A 21,441-nucleotide genomic window follows, 5' to 3' on the forward strand; every position below is an offset into this window, starting at 1 on the left:
CTAGGTTCCCTGAGACAATTCTGTAGGGAATCCTAGGCTGTCCCATATGACTCCAGAAACTTTTTCCTCTCCATCAGCAGCAAGAGGTCTTCCCAGATGGCTCAGTGGGTAAAGAATTCACCTGCAATGCAGGAGACACAAGAGATGCAGGTTCGATCCCTGGTTTGGGAAGATCCTCTGGAGAAGGAAATGGCAATCCACTCCAGTATTCTTGCCTGGAAAATCTCATAGACAGAGGAGCCTGGCGGGTCACAGTCCATGGGGTTGCAAAGAGTCGTACATGACTGAGCAAATAAGCACAAGCATTTCACTGAAGAAAGATGTCAAAGTACCAAACCTTTGCCTTCCCAGATAGTGGGAGGCCTGGCCTGGTGGGAGGCCTGACCTGGGCCACTATGGCCCTAGGGAAATGGAAGAGCCTGGTTCTGGTGATGGCCAGGAGCACCCAACTCATTACCTGTTCTTCTAGAGGCATAGCTGCAGCTGGACACCTAGTGCTTGAGGCTTGGGAGATGCAAGCCCGCCCCCCAGTGGTCACATGTCATAACCGCAGCCTAACAACCCATCAAGCCTCCAGGCCAAACCCGGCTGGAGCAGCCCTGGACAGGGTGCACCCTAGCAGCCTGGAGCACCTGGCTTTGGAGACCTCCTGTGCCAAGGTGAAAGGGAGGTACAAGTTCTACAAGAGCAAAAAAGCATGGAAGCGTCACAGACATGCATGCATGCAAACAAACCTCTGCCTTTTATTCTGGTTTTGGAAATAAGGATACAGGTCAGTGAGGTCAAATAACCCACTCACAGCGGTTCAGCCTGTAAGCATCATTTGTGGGCCAAGTCACGTCCGCACGGCGCTAGTATACCACCCCAATCAAATGAGACAATTGGCCTCTGCCCATCAGAGTGGCCCATGGAGCCTTAAAAACACCCGTTGGTGCCTCTGACCCAGACCTACTGGATCCAGATTCCTGGGCGTAGGTTGCAAATGTCTCCAGTGCCACTCTATACTGTCAGTTGGGCACCAGAGAACAGGATGGTCCTCTCCTAGAGGCCAGGGACATGCTTGATTCATGCCTGAATCTCACAGTAGTGGCCCATAAAGGTACTTAATATTATTGGAGAAGTGAAAGAATGAACCCATGAGTGGATGAATCAATGATTCTGAGGTCCCCTCCCGCTGTGACAGCCTATGTGACTCCTGCACACGATTAGCATGCTACACATTCACAGACATGCACACGCACACAGATACATACATGCACACACAGACCCACACACACAGACATGCACATGCACAAACACGGCAAAGGAAACCCAGCCTGCCACCCTCAGACAGGTGCCAGATGGTGGCCTCAGCTGCCCACAGCTGCCTGCCCCTCCCAACCCCCTCACTGGCACACACCTCCTTCTTTACTGGCCTGTATTTATTGTGCACCCACTGGGTGCGTGGCCCAGCCACGGACAGACACTTGTTGGCGACTCTCAAGTGCCAGCCCCACCTGGTGGAGTTGCAGGCCCCCGTGTTGGTTACAGGCACGAAGGGGAGGGCAGGGTGGCAGGAAGGCTGGAGAGGCCGCGCGTGCGTCAGCCAGCAGGCGGGTGGCGAGAGGCCCCTTTTGGCAGGCAGCCGGCTCTCACACTTGGCTGAACAGAGACAATGGTGGCTGCTTGGCGGCCCGGCCTCCTTCCCACAGGCAGAGCCTCGGGTCCTCAAGTGTCCGGAGAACAGCCCAGCTGGGAGGCGGCCAAAGGGAGCACAAGGGGGCTTCCCAGGGAGGGTGGAAAGGGCCCCTGGGAGCAGGCTGAGGGAGGGAAGGGATTCCTGAGTGAGTCCTGGAGCTTCCAGGGGAGAGGTTTGTGGGGAGGGAGCCAGGCCTTCACGGCCCCTCACAACTCTCCAGAGCCCCCAGGGGACACCGCATGCGTCACCACCTCTTACCCTTATCCTCCCCAAACGTGGAGCACCTCCTTCCCTGCTCTGGGGTGGCAAAGGCCCTTGTTACAGGGCTCTCTACTGAGCTGTGGGCACCCTCTCCCCTTACAGCCCTCGCTGACCACCGTTGGTTCCACTCTGATGATCAGCCATTGGCCATGGGAGGCAAGGCCTCTCTCATCTGCCCCCTATATGTGCAGGATGTAGGGAAGACCAAACAAAGGCAGGAGGCCCCAGAGCCAGCCTCACTGAGCCCTTGAACTTGCCGAGTCTCTGGTCCTGCCCAGAAGGCTGTTCCCCGAAGTGGACAGGGCCCAGCTGGGGTCTCCCAGGACCTCTTCCAGCAAGTCACCTGATTTCCAGAGCAAGACCGCTCCCAGTGCTGCAGCTTCCCTAACCTGTCTGTGCCAAGGTCTCTACTGCCCTGGTCTCTGTCCCTGAGGATGGGGAAGCTCGCAGGGCCTCTGACTCAAAGACAGAGAGCCGAGCAACTCCCCAGGTCCAGGAAAGGTGTCCTCTGTGGCTTCTGGAGGGATGGAGGGTAGAATGGGATGAACTGTGGGAGCTGAGTCAAGTCTTTGACCTCTGTCCTCTCTTGGGAGCAGCCGGGGTGGGGGCAACAGTATCAGGAGAACTCCAGTGGGGTGAGTGAGGGAAGGAAGGGGGGACCACACTAGCGTATCCTTCCACAGGGAAGAGGCAGGGCCCCATCCTCAGCACGGACCCGATGATATAAGGCTATTCCTAGGGTTTCATCCCAAATCCACCGCAGGCCCAGGCTGCGGTGGGTAGTTGGTGAGGTGACCCTGGCTTCACAGTTGATTGCGGTTCCGTTTGGGGATGATCTTCCGGTAGGTTCTGCGCTCTGAGATGTTGCGCTTGACCTTGGCCGTGGTGGGGGCCTCATCCTGGTGCAGCGACGGGCTGGAGTGGGACTTCTTCAGGCTGGGCTTGGGCTCCTGCAGGCCTCCAGCCTCCCTCCCCAGCTGCTCCTCCCACAGGTCCAGGTCTTCCGACGGGCAGTGTAGACGGGCCACAAGCAGCTGTAGGTAGGTCTCATAGCGGGTTTTCTGGAACACATATGGGTCCCACTGCCTCAGCACCACCCCAGTTCCAGGTCAGGAGGGGGCTGGGATCACACAGACAGATCACACTGAATGATGCTACAGGCACAGAGACTTTAGAAAGAGGGCTGGGCCAACAGCTAGCATTCACTTGAACAGCGATCTCTGCACATCCTGTCCTTCCTCAGGTATCTTAGAGTTACACCCATCAGCCTGGCCCTGTTTGATACAGCCAACACTGCCTGGTGCTGTAACTAACATTTCTGGAGCACGTTACATCGCTGAGACACTAAAAGATCCATAAGCCACTAGGCTAGAGATCTGTGCAGCACTGCACACAAACAGCACACATCTGTACGCAGCCCTCATTGAGTCTGAATAGCATTTTAACAACTGGCATCTGGAGAGCATGGCGCTAACTACCCTCATCTGCTTAACACTCCTCGGGCCCCCGTAACTAGCATCCTTCAGATACAGTTCCCACCCTCCAGCCCCCTGGGTCCTCATCCACGCCCTGGGAGGCTGGGTGGGAGTCATCGCTGTGCTTTATAAAGAGGGAGGGTCAGTGTTAGTCGATCAGTCATGTCTGATTCTGCGACCCCATGGACTGTAAGCCACCAGACTCCTCTGTCCATAAGATTCTCCAGGCAAGAATACTGGATTGGGCTGTCGTTTCTTTCTCCAGGGGATCTTTCTGCCCCAGGGACCGAACCCAGGTTCTCCTGCATCGCTGGCAGCTTCTTTACCATCTGAGCCACCAGGTAAGCCCACCAGGGAGGGTCAAGGCCCTGCTAAAGGTCCCAGCGAAAGGTTGGTCAGTGGTGGGGAATGGCTGGAGTGTGGCAGGCAGGGCTGGATCCTATCAGCCACCCCTGGGACCTCGGGGAAGTGGCATGCTCACGGCTATGGATGCAGCCAACGCCCCAAGAGGAAGAGCTAGAAAGGGAGGTAGAGGATAGTGCAAGGCTAGTGGACACAGACAGGAGGTGACACTGACGCTTGCTCCCCTCTCCCCTCCCTGCCCCTGGGTGGCCTCTGCCTTCCTCTCTTGTCACATTGCCCTACACCCCGCTCCTGCTGAATTTGGACGCAGGATTGGGGGTGGAGTGAGGAAAATATTTCAGCAGCAGAGAGCTAACAAAGATCATTCCTTAGTTACGCCATAAATGAGGCATGGATGTGATCAGGTCTCATGAAAGTATATCAGGTGTGAACAAGTTTAATCTCTCTGTGCCTCAGTTTCCTCATCTGTAAACTGAGGATTAGTGTCCTTACCCCAGAGTAGCTGGATGACTAAATAAGACAATCCATGCAACAAGCTTCAGAAATACTGCCTACTATAATAGTATTAGGCAGGTATGAGGGGAAATATATATTCTGTTAAAATATAGTTTTTCCAGGATTTCCCTGGCGGTCCAGTGGTTAAGACTCAGCACTCCCAATGCAGGGGGCATGGGTTAGATCCCTGGTCGGGAACTAAGCTCCCATGTGCCAAAAGGTGTGGCCAAGAAAATTATATATACATACACACACACACACACATATATAGTACATTTACATATATATAATAATATAATAATTGGGCCTCCCAGGTGGCTCAGATGGTAAAGAAAGGTCCTGCAAAGCAAGGGACCTGGGCTTGATCCCTGGGTTGGCAAGATCCCCTGGACAGGGGAATGGCAACCCACTCCAGTATTCTTGCCTGAGAATCTCATGGACAAGGGAGCCTGGATGGGGGCCAAACTGAGCAACACACATACACACGAGTGTTACCAGACAAGCAACTGCTGTGTTCCAAGGACAAGAGGTGAAGTGGCCTGAGAGCACACAGACACACACACTTGTGCAGGCGTGTGCACACATTCGTGTGTGTAGACCATTCACACAGGGCTGGAGTTCTCACACAAGCTCCCCACCCCCCCCCCCCGCCCCACTGCCCTGAGCGGCTGGGAGCCAAGGCTGCAAGGACAGCCACGGCCATGAGAGGGCGGCAGAGGGTCCAGGCGGAGAGTGAGACAGCGACCTCACCTCGTACTCCAGGTACTCCTTCCGCAAGCGGTAATCTTCCAGCTCGCGGCTGCGGCCTCGCCGCTCGGGTAAGTTTCTCTGCAGATCCAGCAGGTCGTCAGAGGCAGCGTCCAGGCAGTTCTCGTGGGATCGATGCTGCTCCTCCTAGGAGCGGGAAGCCGTGCGGGGAGCTGTTTCAAGCCCTCCCTCTCTGTCCCCACCATCCCAAGACCTCCCCTCTCTGTTCCTGAGCCCAGGAGTACAGCTCCATCCTGACCCAGGGGCCCAGATGTTCAGCCCAGCTTTCTCGTAGGCCAGGTGCACAGCCTCTCATCTCCCTTCTAGTCCTCCAGGGTGTATCCCACCACCACATCCCGCCCCTCCTTCAGGCTCAGGTCTTACCAGGGAGCCCTGGGTTGGGCCCACGGGCAGGATGGGACGGACGAATTTGCGCTGGGAGCCCACCGCGGCAGGGAAAGGCGGAGCTGAGTGCGTGGCGGCGGCTAGATTGATGCGCGCGATCCAGGAAGTCATCTCCTGGGCAGTGCTGTGTGCAAAGAGAGCGGTCTGTCCCTTGGACCACAGAGTGCTAGCCTATCACCACCCTCCAGCCTCTGGTGGTCAGCTCAGGCACCCGGCTACAAAAGCCAGAAGTCCTGCCACTAGCTGAGGTGGTTGACCCCTGCTGGTGGTTTTTCTCACCCAACAGAGGCAAATTTGGGAAGGCAATAAGAGTTTATGTTTAGTTACTCACTCGTGTCCAACTCTGGGACCCCAAGGGCTATAACCCGCCAGGCTCCTCTGTTCATGAGACTCTCCAGACAAGAATACTGGAGTGGGTTGCCATGCCCTTCTCCAGGAGATCTTCCCGATCCAGGGATCGAACCCAAGTCTCCTGCATTGGCAGGTGGGTCCTTTACCACTGAGCCACCAGGGAAGCCCAATAGAGTTTATATCAAATGCCAAAAATGATCAAGTGTTCGTGGCTTCCTGGAATCCTCTGTTTGGAACTGAGAGGCTTAGTCCAACCTTCAAGGAAGAGGCGGTCCCAGGGGTGAAATGGGCTTAAGGCGGGGAATGGAAGCTGGAAGTTCCCCGCTCTCCACACTTCATGTGTACCTGGGACCCACCAGTGACACATCCCAGGTCAAGCCTGCACCTCCCTCCAGGGTGGGGCCAGCACCCGTCAGAGGATGAGAGGTTTACAGGAGGAAAGTGGGGCCTTGCTATCGCCCATCCCCACCCCTGACTTACGGTGCCTGGAAAAGGTAGAGGCGCCAGTCGGCCGTGCGCAGCTGGAAGACATGTGGCTTCTTGGTGTAGTGGGTGGCAGGGGTGGCCAGTGAGTGGTGCACCCCCACCGGCTCATCCACCATCTGCCCCACCAAACTCTCCCCATCAAGGGCGTGGTCCTCTCCCTGCCACAGGGCAACAGGGGCTCAGAAAAGAGGTTTCCATCAGCTGCCCACCCTCCTACACTGCCCATCAGGGGTGCAGACACCCTCCCTACCTTCAGGAAGTAGAGGACCATCCCTCGAAGTAAGGTGTGGAGCATCTTCCAGCCACGCTTACCCCATGGCGCTACCCGGGAAGCAGAACACGAAGGTGGGTGATGATTCCCCCCCCACCACATCCAGACCCTCAGATGCACACCATCTCACCACCTCCAGTCCCTGCCCAGGGTGCACAGAAACACACAGAAACACACCAACACAACAAAACACAGCAGATGACAAGCAGGCAGTACTGTGTCTCACACACACAGGCAATCATGCTCAGACACCAAAACAGAGCTGCTTACGAACAATAACACAAGTAGGTGCTCATCCAATCCAGCCCCCCTCAAACACCCTCACCCACAAGCACAGCTCTTCTGGGGCCTCTTTCTCGTCCCATCCAGAGAGACACAGGGGCTCAGAAGCTAGGGCTGAAGGCCTACTTCCCCATGGTCACCTCTTGGCCTTGCTCATGTGGCTTCTCACAACCAAATGCCAGTCCCCTAGCTGGTCACCACAGCCCCATCCACCTGGGATCCCATTCCTGCGCTGGTCATGTGGCTCCCTGCTCCAGAGCCCTCAATGGTCTGCAGGGTGAAGCCCAGTGCACCCCGCGCCATCTTTTCTCTCACACCCCACCCTGTGCTCTTTGCCTGGTGGGGCTCTCTCTGCAAATAACCAGACCCTCTTTTCCTCCAAGGTTCAGCTCAGAGACCATCATGTCCCAGAAACCTTAACTATCCTGTCTCCCACATTCTACCCCCAAACAAAAACAGAAGCCTCACCCTCCTCCACACCCCATACCCCATCAAGACCTCCCTGTATCACACAGCTAGCTCTTCTGTTTATCCCAGACACTGCCTTGTTTGTCTAATTCCCACCTTAGCACAGAGGCCCAGGGGGCGGGGGATCCCTAGGTTTGTCCTGTCTCTGTATCACCTCCCCCACCCCTGCTTACAGTCACTACTGAGGAAGGACCATGGGCTGCCCATCCTCCCCCCATGCCATCTCTCTGCACACTCGCACACACATCGGCTCAGGGCATCGTGTTCCTGGGCAGGGCGCTTTGCACACACTGGTTGACAGATATACGACAACAGGTAGACACTCACTCTTCTTGCCATCCGCATCCTGGTGCATCTTCCGGGCCAGGAAGCCCTGCTTGTAGGTGGGCACTGTGGGGTCCTGGGCCAGCTGGAGGAAAGGGTTGCTCATCTTGCCAGCTGGGGGAGACAGCTGGGCCTTCTCGGGCCTGGCTGCATCTTCTTCATCCCTGGGCATCAAACAATTGGGCTGGGGCTGCTTAAATGGGCAAAGGCCACCAGGAGGCACCCCTGCCTCAGGACCCCACCCTCTCTCTTGCTGGGCAGCCACACCTCAGGACCCCCTAAAAGAAGCCCTCCTTCAAGGTCAGCCCATCAGTTCCTATTATCCCTATGCCCTCATGGCCTCTGGCTCCTCCAGGTGTTACATGCCCCCCTGCACCCTCTCTGAGACCGGCCTGATGCCCTGCCTCTGACTCCACCCATGCAGAGGGGAGCATTGTCCGGGACCCTGAACTCTCCCACTCAGCTGGGCGGGAGGAGGGCAGGCAGGAGAGAGGGTGGGGAGGGAAGATGGGTCTCACTTACACGGCCCACTCGAGCTTCTCACTTCGGATAGACCAGTAGAGGGCCTGGAACAGAAACACACAGCTGGACCGGAGAGCCTCAGGCCAGGGGGCCCATACTCTGCCAGAGGTAGCATGGGCATGCTGCCACCTCCATCCCAGTATTGCTGCCCTTCTGCCCTGGGCAGCAAGCAACCCATGGATCCATGCAAGCAGGCAACAATTTATCAGGCATTTGCCATGTGCCGGGCACTGTGCTGGGGGCTGGAGACACAAGGGTGAACAAACCAATCCTTGAGCTTTTCTTTGTTTGTGCTCAGTGTGACCAACTCTTTGTGACTCCATGGACTCCAGCCCGCTGTGTGTGTGTGCTTAGTCCCTCAGTCGGGTCCAACTCTTTGCGACCCGATGGACTGTAGCCCGCCAGGCTCCTCTGTCCATGGGGATTCTCCAAGCAATACTGGAGTGGGTTACTATGCCCTTCTCCAGGGGACCTTCCCAACCCAGGGATCAAACCCAGGTCTCCCACATTGCAGGCAGATTCTTTACTGTCTGAGTCATCAGAGAAGCCCATAGCCTGCCAAGCTCCTCTGTCCGTTAAGATGTGCCAGGCAACAATACTAGAGCAGGCAGCCATTTCCTCTCCAGGAGAGCTTCCCAACCCAACGATTAAACCCAGGTCTCCTGCATTGCAGGTGGATTCTTTACCATCTGAGCCACTAGGGAAGCCCTTTCCTTGAACTTAGTGAGGCCTGAACTAGTTCCCTGAAGGGGAAATGAATCACCCACATACCATCCTGCCCAGAGGGATGTGAGGCAGCAGGAATGCCTCACTACAGAGCAGTCAGCATTTGGTGAGTGAGTGAATAAACGAGATGCCATGACTTTGAAATGATATGACTGAGAGTGCGCATGTCCACGGGGCTGGCTGGCTGGCTTCTGGAGCTCTGGCCACACCTAGCGGTGGTGCCAGATAGTAAGTGTTCAGTTAATGTTCGCTGAATAGACGGGAGAATAAATGCTGTGATTGCTTATGAAAGCAGCCTGTGTGCCAGGACTAAGCACTTGACCACCTTAATTTCATCATTGTAACAACCCTGCAAAATGGTCACTCACCCTGGGAGAACTTGCCTCAGCCAAAGTGTAAGCTGCCCAAGGCTAGAATGTAAACCCTGCAACCTCTGGCTCCTGAATCATAGCTCCAGACTTTCACCACGTGAAGCTTTACACCAAGGACCAAAAACCAGTGCTTCTCAGACTTCACAGGCCTAAGAGTCACCCAGAGGCATAACGGAACAATGTAGGGACCCAGCCGAGATTTGATTCAGTGGATCCAGGCCAGGGGGATGTGAATTCACACAAGCTGATACATTTCAAGGGGACACTGATGCCGCAGGCTGGGCAGTATCACTTTTAGTTCCCTTCAGTAAAGAAGGCCTGTTCTAGGATTTCCCTGGCAGTCCAGTGGTTAAGACTCCATGCTCCCATTGCAGGGGGGACAGGTTCGATTCCTGGTCAGGGAACTAGATCTCACACGCCACAACTAGAAGATGTTGCTTATTGGTGACAAAGATCCAGGACAGTCAAATAAATAAATAAGGAATTATGTTTTTAAAAAGGCGTGTTGTCTGAAGGATGTCTTGGCAGAGCCAGGCCCGGGCTCATGTTCCCCTTGGGACAGTGAGCTGAGGCTCCAGGCCCCACGTGGACCCCGTGCCGTACCTTGAGCAGTTCTTTGGGGAAGTTCCCGCCGTCCCGCAGGCCATTCAGGTTGGTTATGAATTCCTGGCAGCTCATGCTCTTCCCAATGTTCTGTGGCCAGAACACGTGGAGAGGGGGGCAGCTGGCACACATGTCCCACTCCAGCAGCACGACCCCCAGCTGGCCACCCCGAACCTCCCCTGGGTCCCCAGGGCCCTCCCCGACCCCATACCGGGCCTTGGTCGTGGCTCCCCTCTCCCAAGACCCCCACAGGCTCTCACCTGTCCATGCAGGTCCGTGTTAAGGAGCATGATGGCGCAGGTCAAGGTGTGCACGCAATCTGCCCCCGCAGAGAGAAAAGGCCGTTGGAACCGGGACTCCTGCATTGCCTCTGCCCACCCTGGGTGGGGGGACCTCCCCAATGCTTCTGGGCCCCCATGAGTACACTCCCACCAGTCACCACCCAGTAAACCGGCCCCTCCCTACCTACTGAGGAGAAAAGCCCGGGGTTGCAGTGATGGAAGCGCTTGGAGAACTGGTAGAGGATCCTCTCTCGTTCCTGGGTCTCCCCACTGAGCACCAGGGCCTGGAGGAAGCCCCTGGAAGGAGGGCCCGAGTCCAGGCAGAGCCCGGCAGCCTGAGCTCGGGGCCAGCCAGAATCCAGCCTCTGCTGGTGGTGCTTCCCCCACCTCCCCGCCACGCTGGCCATCCCTCCTTCCCAGAGAAGGCCCCCAGGTGTTACCGAAGTGCACGGTCCAGGCTCTGGCCTCCGAACTGGAAGAAGGACAGGTACGCCTCAGCCACGGCCCTGCTAAAGTCATTGCTGCAGAAGGAAAGTGGGGATGAAGCCTGGGTGGGGACTGGCGGGCCTCCTGGGGCCTGACAGGGGCTGGGGGTGCGATCAAAGGAAAGGCACAGCCAGGGTGGACCCTGGGGCCCGAGAGGGCACTGGCAGCCCCTGGGACCCCATCGGCGCTGAGTGGGAGGGACATGGGGTTGGGGTAGGGGAGGCAGGTGGCCAGGTCTGGCGGCTCTAGGCAGGGACTGAGGGTGGTCCAATGTGACTAAGAGAAAGAGACAGGCACAGCAAGGGGCTGGGGGTGAAGGGGAGAGGGTGCGGCGGACAGGGCAGGAGTGAAGGCATGAGAGGTCAGCGGTGGGGGGACACGGGCAGCAAGGATGGCCCATCAGTGGTCCTTCCCATCCTGACCAGACATCCAGCCTTGCTTGAGTTCAAAACCCCTTACTTCTTCCTCAGGTAGGCAGCCACTTCAGACTTCCGGAAGCCCTCCAGGTGATAGAGGCGAGAGGCCAAGTTCCAGGCCACCTTGTCAGTCCTGACGCCATTCGCCAGCTTGTCTCCAGCCGGGAGCCTCTGGCCTTCCTCTGGGGGTTGCACTTGGGGCATAGGGCTCCCAGGAAGCCTGTGAAAGTCCATCAGTGTCCTCAGGCTTCCATTTGGGATGGAGACAAAGGGCTTCTGGGTCAGGTGTCCTTGAGGTCAGTTGGGGCGGTAGGGGGCAGTAGTGCTCAGAGTCCATGCCCAGAGCTCAGGGCGGGAGCTGGGGCTACCTTCTACCCCCAGGGAAGAGTCTGGGTCACAGCCCGCCTGACCTGACCTGGGCACCAGGAGGGCAGTATCCACACCAAGCCAGCAGGGGCTGGAGCTGAGCTTGGTGCCAGCACGTTCTCAGGTAAACCGCAGGGATGCACTGAGCCTAATTCCCCTTGGTGGCAGGTGCAGCCCTCTGAAGACCCTGGTGGCACTGAATCCATCCCAAGGAGGGGTAGGATTACCTCCCCAAACCCCAGCAGCCATCTGTGTCCCTCACCTCTCCTGCCCTCCCCATCATGCCTCCTTGCCCTCCTTCCCTACCCTCAGCTCCAGCCTCCACTCCTAGATCTGCAGCCAAGGATGGTGTAAGGATGAGGCGAGAACCAGAAGCTAGACTGGCTTTAGGGATGGTGATAGCTGGGGTTGCCATAGACGTGGTTTCCAACCCTTGCCCTCCTATACCAGCTTCCCTGTGATATAGAAGGGTCTCACTGCAGGGGCTTGGATGGGGACCTACAAAGGTGAACAGGCCCAGGAGACCCCCGGGCAGACTTAGGGAACACTCAGAACCTCAGAAGTCACCAAGACCAATCTCCATCTGACTCCTGCCCTGTCCCCGCAACACTGCAACCAAGTACTGGGGTATCCTTGTTATCATTATCCAGGTTGCTTCCCAGGTGGCTCAGTGGTGAAAAGTCTGCCTGCCAACACAGGAGACGCAGGCTTGATCCCTGGGGCAGGACGATCCCCTGGAGGAGGAAATGGCAACCCACTCCAGTATTCTTGCCTGGAAAATCCCATGGACAAGGGGAACCTGGGCAGGCTGCAGTCTATGGGGTCACAAAGATTCAGACACGACTAAGTGACTGAGCACATGCGAGCACGCGTCATCCAGGTTACCATAGTTAGGGAGTTGTACAGAGAAGGAAAACTTTTCACAACACGAAAGTGTTCACCAATGGACTATCCACCTATAAAATTCGGCTGGGCTTAGTAGTCCTCTCCATGTGACACAAATGTATGTCTCTGCCCCCATCTGGGTCAGTGGCTTTGCTGGTAATTTCTCCCTACTTCCTGAGGCTCATCTGCATCCAACAAGGTAAACATAATGGAAATCAACTGAAAAGTGACATTACAAATGTTGACGAAAAAACATAGGATGTTATGAAGTCCACGAAAGTAATACTGGAAGATTCCAGGGGTCACTTGGGACGCCAGAGACAAGTACAGGAACAGGAAGGGTTATTCCAATGAACAACTGAGGAGGAGGAAGTAAAAATAATGATATGCTTGTCACATGTAAAGGGAACTACTTGGGGGACTTCCTGAGAGGTCCATCGGTTAAGACTTCACACTTGCAATGCAGAGGGCACAGGTTCAATCCCTGCTCAGGGAACTAGATCACACACGCCTTATGGTACAGCCAAAAAAATGTAAAGAGAACTACTTGGATAATCAGCTGATGAAGCCCTCAAATACTTTTACCAACATGACCAAGTCAATTAGTGTTGTTACTAAAATAACATCTAGATAGGGAGGCACTTTGAGGGGAAAAAATCCCACAAAGCAAATATAATCTGTTATGGAACTGTATACTTTAAATGGATGGATTGTATGATACGTGAATTATATCTCAATAAAGCTGTTATTAATCTTCCCGACCCAGGGATTGAACCTGGGTCTCCTGCACTGCAGGCAGATTCTTGACCATCTGAGCCACCAGGGAAGCCCAAAATAAAGTAATAAATAGACCTTTATTACCTCACTATGAAAGTTAAAGATGAATGAATGACATCTCACTGAGCCAGCAAATTAGGCTAGGAAAATTAACTTCCTATATTGTATTAAATATAAGATTAAATAAATTTATTTCTGTAATATTTAGTGTGGTTTACCAAGAAAAGCATCAGTTAAACCTTTTTCATTATCTACTATGAAAGTATGGCTTGCATTTTAGGTAGATTTACTTTTATTTGGGGTTGAATCAAGGTTAATTTCTGGCACAATGAACGCTCTCTTTTCAGATACTGAGAGACTCTTCTGATTACTCTGAACATCTCCAGAGACCACGTATATTTCCAGCGGTGGAAGAAAGATGCTTCTTTGGTTGCTGATGCTGCCTGAGGTTCACCATCACTCAATGACATTAAGATTGGAGTGGAGTTAACCTTCCAGTTAGTGTAACACTTAAACCATCACTGGTGTTCCCTGATCTCTTTCACCTGACCTCAATTTGGCCAACAAAATCCCTTTTCCATGGAGAGATCCTAGAGGCTGACAGGCTTCACGCAGTATCCTTGGGGCAGGAGGACATTTAGGTGGATTTCCAGGTGGCCTATTCCTACCTCGGGTCACAGTTCTGGGGTCGTTCAATCCTGCCATGGACCCCAAGATCCACCATTCCTTTGGTACCAATCAAACCTTCCCCTGCTACTCTGTGAGGGAGAGAGATCTAAGTCAGCACTCTGAGCCTCCCAGTCACATCTTCAAATTCATAGTAGCATGTAATCCCCATACCACTAGCTCTGACCTTCTCTCTTCCCAGACCTGCCTCGCATGACCCCCATTTTTCGCACACATGGTCCTGGCCAGGTTCACTGCACAAGCCCCTGGTCGTCTCCTGTTGTCTGGTCGTGGACATGTCTCCCTGGCTGTCCCTTGGCACATGCGAGTCCTGCCCTATGTGTATGACCGCCCGCTCTTTGGTTTCTTGCGCTTCCAAACCCTCCAGTCTATAATCCCAGCTTACATATGTTCTATGCTAGGTCCCAGTGTGCGTTTCTCATGTCACCTCACACAAGTCAGAATGGCTATCATCAAAAAGTCTACAAACAATACATGCTGGAGAGAACATGGAGAGAAAGGAACCCTCCAACACTGTTGGTGGGAGTGTAAATTGGCGCAGCCACTATGGAGAACAGTACGGAGTTTTCTTAAAAACCTAAATATAGAGTTACCATATGATCCATCAATCCCAGTCCTAGGCATACATTTAGAGAAAGCCATAATTCGAAAAGATATATGCACCCCAATGTTCACTGCAGCACTATGCACAATAGCCAAGACATGGAAGCAACTTAAATGTCCACTGATGAATGGATAAAAAGATGTGGTATACACATATATACACCTACACACAATGGAATATTACTCAGCCATACAAAAGAATAAAATAAGCCATTTGCAGCAACATGGATGGACCTAGAGATTATCATACTAAGTGAAGTCAGACAACTATTGTATGCTACGACTTCTATATGAAGTCTAAAAAAAAAAAGATACCAATGAATTTACTCATAAAACAGAAATGGAAAAAAACTTATGGTTACCAAATGGGAAAGAGGGGTAAGAATAAATGAGGAGTTTGGAATTAACATATACACACTATTATATATAAAACAGATAACCAGTAAGGACCTACTGCAATAGCACAGGGAACTATTCTTAATATTTTACAATAACCTATAAGGGAAAAGAATCAGAGTGGGTATTCTTAAATGCCTACATAATTAGGAAGCAGAGGGCGGTTAGAATGACACTTACGTTTTTGCAGAAGTCAGGCAAGCGTCAGGCTGGCTGGCTCCGGCCTCCGCAGTCCTGGCGGGGCTTAACTTTACTTCCTTCCCTTGGGTTGGGGCCTCTCCTGCCTCCTCTTTTTCCAGGGAACCTGGCTCTGCCCCATCTGTCTCCAGGAATGAAGGGCTTGGAGCATCTAGTGTCCACTCGGGAAGAACACTGCCTGGGGGGTGGCCCTGCAGCCGCAGGCTGCCTTCCCGGGAGGAGACAGGGCTGGGCAGGGAGTTGGGGCCTCTGACCCCAGACTCAGGGCTGCTGGGCTCCGGCGAAGAGGCTGGGCTCCCCCAGGGGTGGCCAGGGGTCACGGTGCAGGGAGCAGACTCCTGGACACACTCTGTATCCTTGTCACCTGAGAAAGAGCATGGAATGAAGCTGGCATGGGGTGAGGGGCAGGCTGCGGGCCAAGGGGCCTGGCAGAGCCAGGGAACAGCCTGGGCTGTCATCGCTAGCAGGTCCCCCCTCCCCTACCCCCCCGGGCTCCTCCCTGAAACTGCACATTCTGTCCCTGGTCATGGGGCAGTGACCTCCCACACATGGGGCAGCAGGCAGAAAACTCCAGCCCCAAGGCAACCAGGGGTTCAAGGTTGCTAAACCATGAAGATCCAGGAATCCAAAAGGCTGGGTCTTTTGTCGTTGTTGTTCAGTCGCTAAGTCATGTCTGACTCTTTGCGTCCCCATGGACTGCAGCACGCCAGGCTTCCCTGTCCTTCACCATCTCCCGGAGCTCGCTCAGACTCATGTCCATTGAGTTGGTGATGCTATTCAACCATCTCATCCTCTGTCATCCCCTTCTCCTCCTACCTTCAATCTTTCCCAGCTTCAGGATCTTTTGCACATTTCATCATTTACTCTATGAGATGGTATTTTACTTAATTTATTAAAAAAAAATTTATTCTTCATTTACTCTATGAGCATTTTATTTTTTTAAATTTTAGTCTTCATTTACTCCAAGAGATGGGTATTTCATTATTTATTTTTTTAAATTTACTTTTAATTGGAATATATGGGGGTGGCAGGGGATGAGATGGTTAGATAAGCATCACTGACTCAGTGGACATAAATGTGAGCAAACCCCAGGAGACAGTGAAGGACAGGGAAGCCTGGCGTGCTGCAGTTCATGGGATTGCAAAGAGTCGGACACAACTTAGCGACTGAACAATTGCTTTACAATGTTGTGTTGGTTTCTGCCGTACAACAACATGAATCAGCTGTAGGTATACATATGTCCCCTCCCTCTTGAAACTCTCTCCCACTCCCCACCCCATCCTGTCCCTCTAGTTGTCACAGAGCACTGGGTTGAGCTCCCTGTGTTATACAGCAACTTCCCATTAGCAGAGATGGGTATTTTAAAACCCATTGTATTGACGAGGTTACAGAGGCAGATACAGGGTTTAACCCCAAGTCTGTCTGGTTCTAATACAATACAAGGGGGCCCCTTAATGACACCCCTGGGATCCAAGAATGATCTTTGTCCCCACTCCCGATCAAGACCCCAACCACTTGATTTCCCAGACCCCACACTGGATCTCACCTCTGTCCTGGGAGCTAAGAGGCCCTGTGGGCCAGGAAGGAATGACCTTGGTTGGCCAGCCCTGGGTGCTGGGCCCAACCTGTTGAGAAAGATAGAGGTACATCCATGAGGCCTGGAGACACTGAGAGGTGTAGGGGGCAGTGCAGGAAGGGGAAGATGGGGAGGGAAGCAGGACTATAAGTTTACAGGGCCCTCCCTTCCAGCTGTCCTCCCCTATCCCAGACCACACTCCCCGATCTGGGCCTCAGATCAGTTATGGGCACCCTGGATGGGACCCACATCCTAGGCGGGCTGGTGCTGGGCCCCGGAAATCACAGGGCTCACGTTCCCTCTTTACAGATGGAAAAGGTGAGGCCCAGAGAGGGGAAGTGACTTGCCCAAGGTTGCACTGGATGTGTGGCGGGGCTGCCGTTATATTCCACATGTTCTGTCTCCCAGCTCAGTGTTTTGTCCACACAGGATGCTGCGGGCAAGGCAGGGTCAAGGCTGTCTCTCAGAGAACTCTTAGGGAAGAAAAGGAGGAGAGATTTGCCCCAGGGAAACTGCTTCCAGGGCCTTTCCCACATCCCTCTGGCCTCAGGGCCTCATCCATGCTCACTGATTTCTAGTCATCTCTGCTCTGTCTGCTCAGAATGGGCCCTGCTTCCCATGGTCCTGCTCAAGAAGAGGCTGTGTTGGAGGGAAGGTCAACAGCCCCCAGACACTGGGCTGGGCTCTGTCATCCCAGATAAGAGCAAACTGCCAGCCCCCAGGACAGAGCTCCCAGGCTTCCCTCTGAGGACCTCAGGGGCCCTGGAGCAACTAGGTCCTAGAACACATGTCTCAAAACAGCCACAACTGCCCCCTACTCCACCCCAACCTGTGGGTGGAGGGGCCTTGCCAGTGTTCACAGTTCCTCAGATCTTGGGGTCAGAGCTCTTCCCCATTGTTCTCTGGGATCACAGAGATTAGAATGTTACAGCCTGGCTCTGCCATCTTGAGTCTCCTTATCTCTTAAGCAGAGGCCTCCCTGGGGAAAAAAAAGTGCTCACATAATTTGTCCCCATAACTTGTGCTAGTTGATATCAAGGACCTCTGCCATTGTCCTGGGGGCCTGAGCTGGTGAAACTGAATTCGATGAAAGATGCTAAAAGTAACAAAATGCTGCAATCTCTCCCAAACAGAGAGGATTCTTAAAGGAGACATCTCCCCACCGGGAGAAGAGGTCACCCCTGCAGGTTGACCCCTGCTCTGTTACAGTTGGGACCTTCTTCGAGGTGGGAGGCCAGAGTCTAAAGACTGGCCTGGAACATGCTGCAACGGGAGGAGCTATTTATTCTCTAAATGTGTCCAGACGCAGTGCCTTAGATCTGGTGAGATGGAGACATTTGTGCCTTAACAAATGTCATCTGCTTAACAACTGAGCGTTGCCGTCGTGCTCAGCTAACATCACGGCTCCTGTAAAATTCCCTCTACTTCTGAAGGCCACCCTGGGCCTGCCTTTCTGCTCTGTTGCTCACCAAAAGGAAGAGAGTTCTGGGCCCAGTGATGGCAGAGGAAGGTCCTTCCTTCTGTCCATGTCCCCAAGCACAGCCCAAGGGTGGGTTCTCAGGGCTCAGTTTACCTCGGTCTCCTCCTGGCTGGAAGGTGCTGCGGGAGCCCCCTCGGGGGTGTCCACCATGACCCAGGAGAAAGAGTGTGGCCTGTAGGTGGGCACAGGGAATGGAGGGGTGGTGTGCCCGCTGGACTCTGCTGTGCTCTCCCCCAAATCCGGCTCACCGCCCAGCTCCCAGGGCACTCTGCCTTCTGAGGGTGGAGGCTCCAGGGTCTGTGGGCTCTGGGACCCAGTCCTCACATCTACATAGGAGTCCGAGAAGCCCCAGGAAAAGTGCGTTTCAGATGCACTAGTGTCCGAGCAAGGGCTCTCCAGGAAAAGCGGGTTGTCAAAGAAGATGCTTTCCTCCTCGGCACTCCACTCAGGAGACAAGTCCAGCGTGCCCTCCCTCGGCCATGCTGGCTTCTGGGGCTCCCCTTCTGGCCCACTGCTATCGTCCTCCGAGGCCTCATTTGCATCCGGGGGTGGGCTGGGGAGGAGGCCCGAGTTCTGGGGGCCAACTGGGCTGGAGGGAAAAGTGGGGAGGTCGGCAGGTGCCGTGGGAATGCAGCATCTCAACTCAGCTCTGAGCCCTTCTGTCTTCTCCAGCTCCTCCTCCAGGTCTAGCACGCACATCTGGGCCTGCAGGATCCCTGCCCAGAACACCACCTGCGTGGACGTGCTCTGGCTCTGCCCTGGGCTCCCCAGAGGCTGGTTGTCCCTGGGAGACCCGGGGGAGGTGGTTTTCTGTCCTGCCCGTTCCTGGGAAGAGCCGCTCCCCAGGTGCATGGGCTCTGGGCTGGAGCCCTGGGGACAAACATCAGGCCTCACAGCATCAGGAGGGTCAGAGGCCCACGTCTGCTCCCCGTGAGGTTCGAGAGGCTCAGGGTGGCCACAGGTCTCCCCTAGGTGGGTTTCCGAGTGGGGTTGCAGGTTATCTCCCAAACAGATGTCGAGGGTTTCCACGGGTCTGGGGTGGCCACAGAGTCCGTCGTCGCCCATTATCCAATGAGCGTAAGCTGCGTTAGAGCCTTCAGGAACATCCGCCTTCACAAGCCCATTGTGTGGATTAGAGAGAGCGCTGGCCAGAGGGGCGACCAGGACCCCACATGTACCCTGGAAGTACCCAAAGCAAACTCAGGTTAGCACTGGGCTGTCAGCCCCTGGAAGCACACAAGTGGCAAGTTACATATGGTTTTGAGTGCCTGCCACATCTACAGCCCAGGCCAAGGGCCACTGCCCTCGACACGGAGGCAGGGGTGAGGAGTGTACCATACACGCTGTCTGACCCATGATCTCAACTGCCTGTACCCATGGGGGCACCTGCCCCAAAGACACTCAGCTGTTGGCTGAAGGTGGCTCCCATGGCTGAGCTGAAAAAGGTGAACCGAGCACAGCAGAATCTTCTTTGGGGTACATGGATTGGAGAATGTTGAGGCTGACAATGTTGGTAGCAAGAACAAAAGTCATAAATGTCTCAAATTAGCAGGAAAGCAGAGGCAAACCAAAAAAAAAAAAAAAAAAAAACACGGAAACCAATGTATGTGGGAACCAAACAGTCAAGGACTAGAGGTGAAAGGAATGAAACAGACAAGAGAGAAGCAGGCAGCCAGGGAAGAAAGGCCATGGCCAGTCTTGTTTCCACTTCCCGAGGCTCCATCCTTCGGGGCCTGCATCCTTGCAACAATGAACCAGCCAATTCTCAGTTACAGCCATGCAGTCTGGCCTAGGTGGAACCAGGAAGAGGAGCACCAACTAAGCTCAGCCTGGGCTCCTGCAGGGAGGCGGGGTGGGCTTCAGCCCACAGGGAAGACCCAGGCCGCATGGGGAGGAGACCACTGCCTTCTTGGTGACTTGGGGGGGTGTGGGTGGAGAAAGCTGGGGATGTCCAGCCATGTTCCCCTGGGGCTCTACCACATCTGTTCAGAGCTGCTCAGTGCATCAGCTACACTGGCACTCTGGATGGGGCCTAATGGGATGCAGCCCAGGATTTTCACAGGGAATTTTCTAGAAGACATATCTCCATCCCCTGCATGTGGACTCCAGGTACACAGCTTTTGGGAGTGGCTCTACTGCTTCAGCGGAGAAGGCGATGGCAGCCCACTCCAGTACTGCCTGCAGTTCAGGAGACCCTGGTGGGCTGCAGTCCATGGGGTCGCGAAGAGTCGGACACGACTGAGCGACTTCACTTTCACTTTTCACTTTCGTGCATTGGAGAAGGAAATGGCAACCCACTCCAGTGTTCTTGCCTGGAGAATCCCAGGGATGGGGGAGCCTGGTGGGCTGCCATCTATGGGGTTGCACAGAGTTGGACACAACTGAAGCGACTTAGCAGCAGCTACTGCTTCAGAACAACTGTCCTGTTCTGAACCTGTGGACACTGTGAAACTCGTAACTGGACCCGTTTCCCTCCCAGTACTGGCCCTCAGGAAGTATAGGTTAAATCTGCAGGCCCTATGCATCCATTTCCAGGATTAAATGCACCCCAGGGGACTTCCCTGGTGGTCCAGTGGCTAAGACTCCGTGCTCCCAATGCAGGGGGCCTGGGTTCAATGCCTGGTCAGGGAACCATATCCCACTTGCTGCACCTAAGAGTTCACAAGCTGCAACTAAAGCTCCCACTTGCTGCAACTATTTCTTGGTGCAGTCAAATAAATAAAAATAGAACAATAAATGCAGCCCAGACCACACCACATCTTTCATTTTCCCTTTGCCTTACTTTCCTCACTAATATATGTCTACTTGGAGGACTGTGTATACATTAAGCTGGTTTTTGATTTCCCAGTACCCACTGTCCACCTACTTCACTGTCCACCAGAAGACACTCAAGAAGACACTCAATAAGGGGGAAGTTTCAGAGACAGGGAACCAAGGCTGGGTGGGGTCCTATTGTTTAAGGTCACCAAGACAGCACAACTGGGTACTGTTCCTTCTTTCAGGAGGTGCCAGAGAAAAATGAGACAGGACCAGCGTGAATTTCAGTTTCTTATTCCCCTTGACAGCATCCTCCAAAAAGTCTCTCAAAACCAGAATCCTTTTCTGGGTTTTTACTTTTCCCTCTGTCCCAACCCTCACATCCCTCACTGTGAGCACAGCAAGAATCTGTAATTGCCGATCTGTGGCCTCGGGACTCTGAAGCTTTAGGCCCAAGGAAGGGCCGATTTACCACTGAGTTCTCAGCTGGCCTCCCCAGTAGACTGGAACTTCCCAAGAGCTGAGGCCACTTCTTACTTTCAGTCTTGTATTGGATGCTCTCAATCCAATCAATTTGAAATCTGCTCTTCCTATGGGTCTCCAACTCTTTTAGCTCAGCCTCAGTCATCATCTGGGACTTTCCTGGTGGTTCAGATGATAAAGAATCTGCCTGCAGTTCAGGAGACCCAGGTTTGATTCCTGGGT

The 21,441-nt window shown here is 54.1% G+C and overlaps 1 protein-coding gene across 5 annotated transcripts in view; it reads right to left on the minus strand.

Annotated features, from left to right (window-relative positions):
• Nucleotides 1-564: 564 nt before the first annotated feature.
• The window catches only part of PSD4 (pleckstrin and Sec7 domain containing 4), a 44,727-nt gene continuing 23,850 nt past the window's right edge, over nucleotides 565-21,441 (minus strand). For all 5 annotated transcript variants that reach the window (XM_070379481.1, XM_070379478.1, XM_070379477.1 and 2 more), the window contains 16 exons: nucleotides 18,073-19,158; nucleotides 16,847-16,972; nucleotides 16,470-16,548; nucleotides 14,906-15,287; nucleotides 11,055-11,231; nucleotides 10,550-10,630; nucleotides 10,294-10,406; nucleotides 10,089-10,147; nucleotides 9,829-9,918; nucleotides 8,129-8,172; nucleotides 7,610-7,770; nucleotides 6,512-6,582; nucleotides 6,256-6,419; nucleotides 5,404-5,548; nucleotides 5,023-5,166; nucleotides 565-3,000 (listed from right to left, as the gene is read on the minus strand). In XM_070379481.1, the coding sequence (XP_070235582.1) occupies nucleotides 2,743-3,000; nucleotides 5,023-5,166; nucleotides 5,404-5,548; nucleotides 6,256-6,419; nucleotides 6,512-6,582; nucleotides 7,610-7,770; nucleotides 8,129-8,172; nucleotides 9,829-9,918; nucleotides 10,089-10,147; nucleotides 10,294-10,406; nucleotides 10,550-10,630; nucleotides 11,055-11,231; nucleotides 14,906-15,287; nucleotides 16,470-16,548; nucleotides 16,847-16,972; nucleotides 18,073-19,044 (3,066 nt within the window). In that variant the 5' untranslated portion in view covers nucleotides 19,045-19,158 and the 3' untranslated portion in view covers nucleotides 565-2,742. The remainder of the gene's footprint in view (nucleotides 3,001-5,022; nucleotides 5,167-5,403; nucleotides 5,549-6,255; nucleotides 6,420-6,511; nucleotides 6,583-7,609; nucleotides 7,771-8,128; nucleotides 8,173-9,828; nucleotides 9,919-10,088; nucleotides 10,148-10,293; nucleotides 10,407-10,549; nucleotides 10,631-11,054; nucleotides 11,232-14,905; nucleotides 15,288-16,469; nucleotides 16,549-16,846; nucleotides 16,973-18,072; nucleotides 19,159-21,441) is intronic.

The sequence above is a fragment of the Bos mutus genome, chromosome 11 (genome assembly GCF_027580195.1).
Source record: "Bos mutus isolate GX-2022 chromosome 11, NWIPB_WYAK_1.1, whole genome shotgun sequence".
Classification (NCBI taxonomy): domain Eukaryota; kingdom Metazoa; phylum Chordata; class Mammalia; order Artiodactyla; family Bovidae; genus Bos; species Bos mutus.